Source organism: Calidris pugnax, unplaced genomic scaffold (assembly GCF_001431845.1).
Source record: "Calidris pugnax isolate Ruff unplaced genomic scaffold, ASM143184v1 scaffold116, whole genome shotgun sequence".
In the NCBI taxonomy this organism is placed as follows: domain Eukaryota; kingdom Metazoa; phylum Chordata; class Aves; order Charadriiformes; family Scolopacidae; genus Calidris; species Calidris pugnax.
The window spans coordinates 1268382-1279369 of record NW_015090877.1 but is presented as its reverse complement, the minus strand read 5'-3'; the positions used below and the strand labels follow the sequence as shown (position 1 = coordinate 1279369).

General features: G+C 61.0%; 1 protein-coding gene across 3 annotated transcripts; it reads left to right on the top strand.

The window, feature by feature from the left end:
* The first annotated feature begins 3736 nt into the window (after positions 1-3736).
* On the top strand, positions 3737-10057 carry LOC106890465 (alpha-1,3-mannosyl-glycoprotein 4-beta-N-acetylglucosaminyltransferase C-like). Of its 3 annotated transcripts, XM_014946300.1 has the most exons (5): positions 3737-3819; positions 6411-6529; positions 7143-7264; positions 7532-7673; positions 8443-10057. In XM_014946300.1, the coding sequence occupies exons 3-5, from the start codon at positions 7157-7159 to the stop codon at positions 9585-9587; spliced, it is 1395 nt and encodes a 464-aa protein (XP_014801786.1). In that variant the 5' UTR covers positions 3737-3819; positions 6411-6529; positions 7143-7156; the 3' UTR covers positions 9588-10057. The 3 variants fall into 3 exon arrangements, with proteins under 3 accessions (XP_014801786.1, XP_014801787.1, XP_014801785.1); XM_014946301.1 differs by lacking the exon at positions 6411-6529 and having other exon boundaries at positions 3744-3819; XM_014946299.1 differs by lacking the exon at positions 3737-3819 and having other exon boundaries at positions 6173-6529.
* The last annotated feature ends 931 nt before the right edge of the window (positions 10058-10988 follow it).

The window sequence follows — 10988 nt, the reverse complement described above, 5'->3', positions numbered from 1 at the left end:
TAGTCTGACCCCCCGCAGTCAGCAGGGACACCCCCAACTAGACCAGGTTGCCCAGGGCCTCATCGAGCCTCTCCTTGAATATCTCCAGGGATGGGGCCTCAACCACCTCCCTGGGCAACCTGTTCCAGTGCTCCACCACCCTCATAGTAAAGAGCTTGTTCCTAATCTCCAATCTAAATCTGCTCTTCTCCAGCTTAAAGCCATTGCCCCTTGTCCCATCACTACAGGCCTTTGTAAACAGACTCTCCCCAGCCTTCCTGTAGGCCCCCTCAGGTACTGGAAGGCTGCTATTAGGTCTCCCCAGAGCCTCCTCTTCTCCAGGCTGAACAACCCCAGCTCCCTCAGCCTGTCCTCGTAGCAGAGGGGCTCCAACCCCCTGATCATCCTTGTGGCCCTCCTCTGGACCCTCTCCATCAGGTCCATGTCCTTCTTATATTGAGGGCTCCAGACCTGCACACAGTGCTCCAGGTGAGGTCTCACCAGAGCAAAGTGGCAGAATCCCCTCTCTGGACCTGCTGGCAACACTTCTTTTGATGCAGCCCAGGATGGGATTGGCCTTCTGGGCTGCAGCTGCCCACTGCCTGCTCATGTCCAGCTTCTCATCCACCAGCACCCCCAAGTCCCTCTCCTCAGGGCTGCTTTCTAACACCTCACCCCCAGTCTGTACTGATGGTGAGGATTGTTCCGGCCCAGGTACGGAACCCTGCACTTGTTCTTGTTGAACCTCATGAGGTTCACCCGGGCCCACCTCTCCAGCCTGTCCAGGTCCCTCTGGATAACATCCCATCCCTCTGGTGTATCGACAACACCACACAACTTGCTGATGCACTCAGACTGGTCCCTGGTATGGAAATGCAGCCCCAGCTCAGTATCACGATGGCCGGAGCCCCGTCGCTGTGTGGGGCCCTGCTCTGCCTCCGCTTTGTCCTGCTCGGGCTCCTGAATAATGGACGGGCCGTAAGCAGATCCGGCCGGGCTCTCCAGTTTCCCCAGGGGAGCCATGGAGCCCTGGCCACCGCCCAGCCCTCTCCCTGCTGGGATCAGGTGTCCGGGGCTGAGCCGGGGCAGGGTGAGGGCTGGGTGCTCCAGGAGGGCAGCTGGTACCTGCTGTGGGTCCCCCTGTGCCTTGTCCCACCGCTGGGTCCCCTTGTCTTGGGGCTTGTCCCACCCCAGTGCTCAGCTCCAGCCCCAGCTGGGGGGACTGGTTCTCTGTGCCTGCACAGTCGTGTGCCCACCACAAAACAGCCTCTGCACCTGAGGCTTCTCCACTTTATTGCAAGAACAAGCAAAAATAGAGTATTTCAGTTGAAAGGGACAAATATGTGCCTTTTAGCCCCATTTAAGCCAGCTCTCTATTCCCCAGGCAAAATTATTAGTAATAATAATGACGATGATGATGATGTTGATGATAACAATTCTTCAGCAATCAGAAAGGATGAGCATGCAGTTTGGGCCAGAGGCAGGGCTGTGAGCACCTCTGGGTGCCAGGGTTCTGGTTGTCCCCAGGGGCTGAGGCCGTGCCGTGGCCCCCGCAGGGGGGGACTGGTGGAGGGGGCCCTTTTCCAGCCCCCCCAGCTGGCACTTGGGATTTGCCCCATGGCACAAGGGGGTGAGGGGATGGGCTGGCTCAGGCTGGGCTTGCGGGACTTGCTTGGGGGTCAAGAGGCCCCAGGGTGACATCATGGTGGCCACTGGGGGTTGTGTCCTGGCTGTGGATTCCATGGGGGGGCTCATGGATGTGCCTGGAGAGGGTCAAACCCTGCCCCAGCTCTGCACCCTGAGGTGGTGTGTGGGGACCGAAGGGGGGGTCTGGTGGCTCTGCCGCACCCCATGGCAGTGCTGGGTGGTCCCCAAAAGGCATGTTTCTGTGGCGGAGCTGCCCGTTGCACCCACGAGCGTTGGGGACCCCAAGGGCCCCCCACCCTCCCCTTCCTTCCTCCCAGGGCAGGAAGGACCAAGCCCCGGTTCCTTCCTGCACAGGGATGGGGGCCGTGGGGCACCTGTGGTGAGAAAAGCCCTCCCCATCCTGCGGCTGCTCCCCGTCATTTCGACATCCCAGGCGAGCCACCGAGCCCCACATCCCCATCCCTTCCTTCCCTTGTGCAATTAAACTGCAAATCTCTGCTGGGTTGCACCGTCCCGGCTCCCTTGGCTCTCCTGGCACCTTCCAGCCACTCTGCCCCAGCGCAGACACCGGACCACCCTGCACCGATGCAGGTAGAGCAGCCCCACTGAGCTCCCCGGGACCCCACGGGGACAGAGTCACTGGCATCCCATGAGGGGAATTTAAGGATTTAAAAATTATACAGCCTGGGAAAAGCGAAAGGCAGCGGATCCGGAAGCCTGTGGACGTCTCTTCCTCTCCTTCCCAGGGCCATCACCTGCTTCCTGCCCTGCCTTATCTCTCTGCAGCCACCCGCCTTCTCGCAGATGTGACTGAGGGTGGTGGTTCCATCTGAACCCTCCGTGAGCAGCCGGGGCTGGAAGGTGGTGGGGGGAATTTGCACAAGACGGACCCTGGAAGAGACATCGGGGCCTTCCCAAAGGTAGGAGAGATCCAGGCCAGGGAGGAGAGGAGGGAAACGGAACATGTGGTTCCATGTGGATAAATGGGGAGGATGGGATGGATCCGTTTGGATGCCATGGGTGAGTTGTGTCCAGAGATGGTGAGGAGCACCTGGCTCTGAGCTGGGTGCAAGCCATGTTGGTGGGTGACTCGTGGTGGGTGCTCGGGGCTGCTGGGGCTGCCTTCCTGGGGGGGGTCAGGAGGAGGGAGTTGGTGGGGGAGAAATGAGGCTGGAGGGTGGAAGAGCTGGGGACAAACTGCATCCCAGGTGGGATCCTGGTGGCCAGTTCTGCCCTGGCCCAGGCTACGGTGGGGGGGCAGTTCCGGGTCAGCAGCCCCAGAGGTTTCTGCCACCTCAGCAGAAAATAAATGGGGGCGAAAAGACACGGTGACTCTGTGTCACCAGGGCCCCAGCTCAGCACATGGGGGATTTTCATCCCGGTGCCACCAAAGTGCCAGGTTTTAACGGCAATTTGGGGCTTGGTGAGAACCCTTGGGGGGGGTCTGATAGTGCTGGGGGACTGGGGCTGCCGAGGGGGGTGGCGGGTGGGTGGGAGGCAGCCGGTGCCAGGGTGGGATGCCCAGCCCGGGGGGAAGGCTGGGGCCGCCCTCACCCCCGCGGTGGGGCTGGGGGCCCTTCGCCCCATCCCACCCAGGGTCATAGAATCACAGAATCACAGAATTGCCCAGGCCGGAAGGGACCTCCAAAGGCCATCCAGTCCCACCCCCCGCAGTCAGCAGGGACACCCCCAACTAGACCAGGTTGCCCAGGGCCTCGTCGAGCCTCTCCTTGAATATCTCCAGGGAAGGGGCCTCAACCACCTCCCTGGGCAACCTGTTCCAGTGCTCCACCACCCTCACAGTGAAGAACCCCCTCCTCATCTCCAGTCTAAATCTGTTCCCCTCCAGCTTGAAGCCATTGCCCCTCGTCCTGTCACTGCAGGCCTTTCTAAACAGGCTCTCCCCAGCCTTCCTGTAGGCTCCCTTCAGGTACTGGAAGTCCACTATTAGGTCTCCCCGGAGCCTCCTCTTCTCCACGCTGAGTCCCACCAGCCCGGTGGGTCGGCCGAGCTCTCGCCGTCCCGGGGCAGAGGCTGTTGGCGGACGCTCCTCCTCTGCAGGCGAGGACTCGGGGTGGGGCTTTGCCGAGTGAGAAACCAGAGTCCGGCCAGCGCTGGGGAAGCTGCCAAGGCCGAGCGAGACGGCGAGGCTGCCGCCGCCGCGCACCCACGCACCGGGCTGCCCCGCGCCCCGTAAGTCTCTGCCGCCTCGGTGGGTGCGTCCGGACGGAGCCCGGCACCAGCTCCCATCCCACCACGGGATGGGGCTGCTCGGGAATGGGGTGTCCAGAGCCAGGGTCGCCTGGGGACCGACCCAGGGAGGGGACGCCGCCGCGCACCCACGCACCGGGCTGCCCCGCGCCCCGTAAGTCTCTGCCGCCTCGGTGGGTGCGTCCGGACGGAGCCCGGCACCAGCTCCCATCCCACCACGGGATGGGGCTGCTCGGGAATGGGGTGCCCTGAGCCAGGGTCGCCTGGGGATGGACCCAGGGAGGGGATGAGGGATGGAGGGGTGGGGGTCCCCACGCTGTCAGCTGTGGGGACAGCCTCAGACCCAAGTGTCCCCTTACCAAGCTGCCTGCAGAGCCCCCCCCCAGTGCTGTGGGGCTGTTGGAGACCTGGGTTGACCTAAAGCTTCAGTTCCCAGAGTCTTGCGCTACTGAAATTCTGCTCTTCCCCTCCTTCCTCCCTACGGGACAACCCACGGAGCAGAGACACCCCCAGGGCATGGGACAGACCCCGGGCTGGCTCCTGGGGGGGGGGCAGGAGCACCCCGTCCCATGTAGCCCCGAACGACTGCGATTTGCCCATCGGGGACATAGTGCTGCAAAAATTTGTCATGAGTGAGTGGCAATTTCTGGTGCTGGGTTAGACCCGGCCCCTCTCCATCCTGGGGACCCCCCGCCCCAACATCTCTGTGATGCAGGAGACCAGGTGCTTATGCTGCTGGGCGATGCACAGCCTCTCCCTGTGCCTCAGTTTCCCCCAGCATGGAAATGAGCTTCTGGCAGTGGGAGGCTGAGCCCGGGCTGTCTCCCCGGGGCCGGGGGGAGCAGCAGGAGCCACCCGTGTGCAGGGAGCATCCGGCCCTTCCTCGCAGCCCCGCGGGACCCAGGCGTGTATTTACTCGTTCTTCTTCCCCCTCCGCTGCCCGACTGAGTCACGGCTGCTGCGTCACGCCGTCCTGCTGGCCAGGAGTCTCCTAATGAAACGGGGGAGTTTGGCTGTGGCTCCGGGCGAGCAGCTTTTAGCAGCCAACTGCTCCTGGCCACCGGCCTGAAAGGCCCCACAGCAAGGTGGCTTCTGGGGACATCCCCACGGGGTGCTGAGCTGGGGGGGAGGTGCTGGGGCAGGAGTGGGGACGGGGATGCCCCATGGAGGCAGCTGGAGCAGGAGCCGGGGGGATGCTGCATCCTGGGGATGTGCCCACAGTGATGAGGTCCTGCTTGTGCCCGTTCAGCTGGGCTGCTTTGTTACGACATGGATGCAAAAATCCAAAGCCCAATTAGGAGGCTAATTATGAGGCTGTGTTTGTAATCTTCTGTTGTGTTAAGCCTGCGATGCAGAGTGATGCTGGAGGGGTGAAGTGTGTGTGTCCCCCCCGTTCTCCACAGCTCCCTGCTCTGTGGGAGCTGGGGGTGCTGAGCAGCACCTTGTTTTCCATCAAGGATGGGCCGTTGGCAGCCGGACACCCTCCCGCCTGCCAGAAAAACCTTTGGCCACCCAGAGCATAAATACGCCCAGCCCCGTGTGTGGCCGGCTGCCAAACCTCACCGTGCCCAGCTCACCCCGTGGCCTCAGGTCATGGAGGTCCAGGTCTGGGAATCCCCCTCCAGGAGGGCCAGGATGGGTCCCTAAAGCTGCTCCTGAGCCCCCATCGCTGTGGGGCAAGGAGAGGGTGTTTTGGGAAGAGCTGGCTGTAGAGCTGACCCACAGCATGAGCACCCCCAGTTCTCCCCGCTCTGCTGTGACCTGGGCAGAGATTTTAAGCGGCTCATTGACCCCTGAGCACTTCCAAGACCCAGCACTAACGGGAGCTGAACCTCGGGCATCCCTGTCCCCACCTCCCACCGGGGGAGGCGGCTCCTCCGCTCGCCGCGGCCGGGACGGGGCTCCCCGATGCCAGGGCTCAGCCCAGCGCTCCCCACAGAGAGCAGCTGGCTCGGCTGAGTCCCTTATCTCTGGTGAGTGTTCCTGATGATAACGAGCAGTGTGATAATGAGAAATGTGATAACGAGCAATGTTCCCGGGTGAGGTCGGTGAGGCAAGGACAGCGCTCGGGCAGACTTGGATGTAGCGATACTAACAAAGTCCCCCAAAGGACTTTTGGGCAGGAAAGGGGAGTACTTTAGAGTAGGGTGGATGGTTGGACTCGATGATCCCGAGGGTCTCTTCCAGCCTAGATAATTCTGTGATTCTGTGAAAACAGGGGGTTTCACCTTAAAATAAGCCCAGCTCCCACTCCAGAGTGGTGGTAACGGAGGGGCTGCACCAGCCTCTGCCATCGGGGACCGCGGGTGGGCTCGGAGCATCCACTGCTTGGTGGCAGCAGATGTCATGATGTATTTAAGTAAAAGTCCTGGGTAGAGCCCAGCCTTCGCTCAGGAGCCCCCACAGCTTTCTCTGCCTTTTATTTTATGGCTCGGGAGGGCTTTTCCTCCACGTGTTTGAATTCAAAGGTGCTTTGACCCACTCAAGGTGAAGTGCTGTGAGCAGTTGGGAGGGGGCTGTTTCTGCCCCTCTGGGCCAGGCACTCAGTTTCTCTCCACGTTCCCCTTCTCCAGGGCAGCCCCGGGTGTATTTATAATGGAAAAACCCCAGGCAAACACAGGAGCCTTTTAGCCTCCCGCCACGCCTCTGCCAGCAGGCAAAGTATCTCCAGGGCGGCACAAATTCCTTGCAGGTGACACTCTCCCCCACCTTGGGGACGGCTTTCTGGTCCCACCACGGCGGGGAGGTGGCTGGGAGGGGGGATGGGGCTGCCCGGAGGCGGATGGGGAGCGGGGAGGCAGGAGGGGCCGGGGGACCCGCTTCGTCCTCGCGGTGCTGGGAGAGCAGCTTGGGCTCCCCCGGGACCTGAGCGTTTCCCAGGGCTCGGCGCCAGCTCCCAAGGTCTCGGTGACTGTTCCTGAGGTGCCACCCTGACCCAAAAGCCTCCCCCAAGGTGTGTCACCTGCCTTTCTCCTGCCTCCAGCTCGGGTGCTGCTGCGTGTGGTGCTGGCGGGCCAGGGCTGGTGGGGTGGGTTTTGGGTTTTGAACCTGGCTGATGGGGTTTTTTCCTGGCTGGGTTGGGGTGTCCTGCCCCTGCCTGCCCAGAGGGGACAGTGCCCAGGTGCCACCTGATGTCCCATGACCACCCCCGGGTGCTCTGGGCAGAGGGCGCAGCCCTGGGGGTGCATCCAGGTGCCACCCCACCGTCCTCTCCAGGGACAGGGGATTTCCCCAGGCTGTGCCCTGACCCAACACTCCCCTTCCTCCCGCTGTGCCCTGACCCAACACTCCTCTTCCTCCCGCAGGCCAGCCCGGTGCCATGCGATGCTCCATGAAGCGCTTCCTCACGGCTGCGCTTGCAGCCTCCTTCCTCCTCCTCTTCTTCCTCCTCCATGGGGGCAGCCAGCAGGAAGAGGATCCTCTGGAGGTGAGTTCCCCACTGGAGGGGCCACTGGCACATCCTCTATCCCTGCCTGCCCCACAGGGACTCTGCTCCCTTCCCTGCCCCACGTCACCCCCAAACTCCAGCTCTGCCTTCTCCCTGGGGTTGCACCTGGGAATGTCCCAATCCCAGAGCTGGGAGGGCAGGACAGGAGCTCCCCCTCATTTCTGGGTACCCCCTTGTCCTTCCCCCTTGTTCCCACGTGTCCATGGTGCTCTGGGTCTGACCTGGCTTTCTGCGGCTCCCACCCAGCTCAAGGGCTTGGAGCCAGATGCAGTCCTGAAGATGCTGCAGCCAGAAGGAGCCCAGCACGTCCTCCAGGACATGGATGACCTCTCTGCACTCCACAATGTCTCCTACCACCTCCTCGCTGGTTCCCTGCCATCCCACAAAAGTGAGTGTCTGTGGGACTCCGGACTGGGCAGGGCTGGGATTAGATGGAGGTGTGAAGGTCAGTGTGCTCCGAGCATGGAGGTCCTTGCTTCTGCTGCACCTTGGGACAGACCCATCTCCCTGGGGCTGACTTTCCTGCTCTCCAGTTAGGAAGGTGGAGATGGTGGGGCTGGACTACTGGGACAACTCCATAGTGTGAGAGATGTGGGTCAAGCTCTTGGACGGGTTCACGAAGAGTAATGGAAGGAGCTCAGGGCAGCCCCATGTGAGCCCGTGCTGAAACCAGGTGCCGTGTGTGCCTGGTGCTGCGCGGAGCAGAAGCTTCAGTGAAGCTGAACAAACGCAGCCACAGCTGGGCAGTGGGGAGGGCAGGAGGAGGCCTCATCTCAGTGTGGTTGTGTCTCCGCAAAGTTTGGAGCAGGTTGGGGCATGCTTCAGGATCTGCAGCCATGCCATGGAGCCATTCTTGCCCCGCAGATTGTCTCTGCACTGTTCCTTCCCCAAGTTTTGCTTTTTTTTTTTTTTTAAGGTGTTTTTCCCAAATATTTCTTCTTCGGAGGAAGACTTCTCATCCTGGCCTCTGCCTGCCCTTTGGGGAGGGCACTTCCTCAGGTGCTGGGGCTTCAGCAAGGACCTGCCAGTCTTGGACATGGGGCCATAACCACGTGGGCTGGCCATGGGGAGAGTTGTTTGGAGCCCCCACCTCGTGGCTGGCAGGGAAAAGCCTCACCCTGGTGCATCCCAGCCAATGCCTTTCCTTTGCCTTGCAGAATTCCTGGCGGTGGGCCTGGCGTCAGTGCGGCGGCCGCGTGGCTACTACCTCCCAGCGACCCTCCAGTCCCTCTTCATGAAGTCCACAGAGGCGGAGCTGCAGGAGATGGTGGTGGTGGTGCACTTGGCCGACATGGACCCCATGTGGAACATGCGTGTGGCCGCCGACATAACCCGCAAGTTTGCTCACCACATCCTCCTGGGCCGGCTCCTGCTTATCCATGTTCCCCAGGAGTTTTACCCCACCCTCGAGGGCCTCAAGAGAAACTACAATGACCCGGAGGAGCGGGTGAAGTTCAGGTCCAAGCAGAACGTGGACTACGCCTTCCTCTTCGCCTTTGCTGCCAACCTCTCCTCCTACTACTTGATGATTGAGGATGATGTCTGGTCTGCCAAGTCCTTCTTGACGGCCATCCGCAAGGCACTGGCTTCCCGGGAAGGCACCAACTGGGCCACCCTTGAGTTCTCCAAGCTGGGCTACATCGGTAAGCTCTACCACTCCAGCGACCTTCCTCGCCTGGCTCGCTTCCTCCTCCTCTTCTACCAGGAGATGCCCTGCGACTGGCTGCTGTCCCACTTCCGCCTCCTGCTCACCCAGAAGGACGTCATCCGCTTCAAGCCCTCCCTCTTCCAGCACATGGGCCTCTACTCCTCCTTCCAGGGCACCATCAACCGGCTGGAGGACGATGAGTTCCAGGACGATGCCTTGGACCTTCCCGACAACCCACCAGCGGCCTTGTTCACCAGCATGTCCGTCTTTGAGAACTACGAGCCCCTCAAGGCTTATAGCGCAGCACAGGGGTATTTTTGGGGGAAAGACCCCACAGCTGGCAGCGTCTTCTCCATCGTCTTCCAGCAGCCGGCCAAGGTCACCCGTGTCCGGGTGCGCACGGGCTCGGAGGAGCGCCGGCAGGATTTCCTGCACGCGGGGGTGCTGGAGCTGGGCCGGCAGCGACGGGCCGACGGCCGGGACTGCTCTGCCTACACCACTGTGGGCACCTTCCAGAAGGGGACCTTCGAGCGGCGGGGGCTGGAGAAGGCCCTGCCCGGCCCCGTGGAGTGCGTGAGGATCCGGGTCACCCGGGACCAGAGCGAGTGGCTCATCATCCAGAGCATCCACATCTGGACCACAGCTGGCAGCTGAGCCGGGCGCGTGGCCAAAGCGGCTGGACTTGGTACTGAGAGTTATTTTATTTTTCTCACTCCCTTTTTTGATAAGGAGTTAAATTATTGTCTCCTGCTGGTGCCCATCCCGGAGGGAGGATGGAGTGGGTCCCTCCGGCCCCCCCGGGGGGGTGAGCGGCGCCGGGGGCGGGTGGAGGAGGAGCAGAGTCTCAGGAACTTCATGCTGGGACACAGAAAACATTTCCTCCCAGGGAGGATGGTGTACAGGACAAAGCTAATCAGCTGATTAACAATCCAAATAATTAACCAGGCGGTGGGCATTTTTTTCTTTTTTTTGCATCCTCTCCACACCACCCCCTCCCCAGCTGAGATTTCTAACCCACCGACCCCCCATCCTGCAGATTTTCCTTCTCCCATCCCATTTTCAAGCTGTTCCTGGGGACAGATACGGGGGTGAGGGGTCTGGAGCACAAGTCTCATGAGGAGAGGCTGAGGGAGCTGGGGTTATTCAGCCTGGAGAAGAGGAGGCTGAGGGGAGACCTTAGTGCTCTCTCCAACTCCCTGAAAGGAGGGTGCAGAGAGATGGGGGTCGGTCTCTTTTCTCAAGTCCCAGGCGACAGGACAAGAGGAAATGGCCTCAAGTTGCGCCAGGGGAGGTTCAGGCTGGATATTAGGAAAAATTTTTTCACCAAAAGGGTTCTCAGCCATTGGAATGGCCCAGGGAGGTGGTTGAGGCCCCATCCCTGGAGGTGTTCAAAAGACGGGTTGATGTAGTGCTGGGAGGTCTGGTTTAGTGATGATGCTCCTTGTTTGTTGTGTGGGTGTCTATTTTTGTCAGTCAGGTTGATGGTTGGACAAGATGATCTTTAAGGTCCCTTCCAACCTAGAAGATTCTGTGAGATTCTGTGATTTTGTGCTGCTCACCAACCCCCTCGCCCTCCGGGATGGGGCTGCAGGGAGCTGGGAGCAGGACCCCCACCACTGGTGATCACGGGTGTCTCGGTGCTGATCAGAGGGACAACGGCCACCAGATGGACCCATCACACCAGCACAGTCCCCACACGGCCACCACGGCAGGAATCCTCCACCTTGTGCTCCACCAGCTTGTGCTCAGACCCTTCAGACAGGCTTTCCCCTTCCCAGTGAATCCCCCCAGTCCAAGGGGGATTCACACCCAAAGCGGGAGACAGGGGTTCTTAAAAAGGGGGAGAATCCCAGAATTGTAGGGGTTGGAAGGGACCTCTGGAGATCATCCAGGCCAAGCCCCTGCCAGAGCAGGGTCACCCAGAGCAGGTTGGACAGGAACGTGTCCAGGTGTGGTTAAATCTCTCACACACCCCTCTGGAGAAAGGTTCAATGACTGAACACCATGGAACGAGGAGGGGTAAAGGAAGACATGACCTCAGTGTAATGTGAAGCT

Excerpts from the sequence above, each read along its gene's own strand:
- LOC106890465 (XM_014946300.1), top strand. The coding sequence starts at position 7,157 with ATGCGATGCTCCATGAAGCGCTTCCTCACGGCTGCGCTTGCAGCCTCC. Across the intron at positions 7,265-7,531 it reads AGGAAGAGGATCCTCTGGAG|CTCAAGGGCTTGGAGCCAGA; the intron begins GTGAGTTCCCCA and ends GCTCCCACCCAG. Across the intron at positions 7,674-8,442 it reads TTCCCTGCCATCCCACAAAA|AATTCCTGGCGGTGGGCCTG; the intron begins GTGAGTGTCTGT and ends TTTGCCTTGCAG.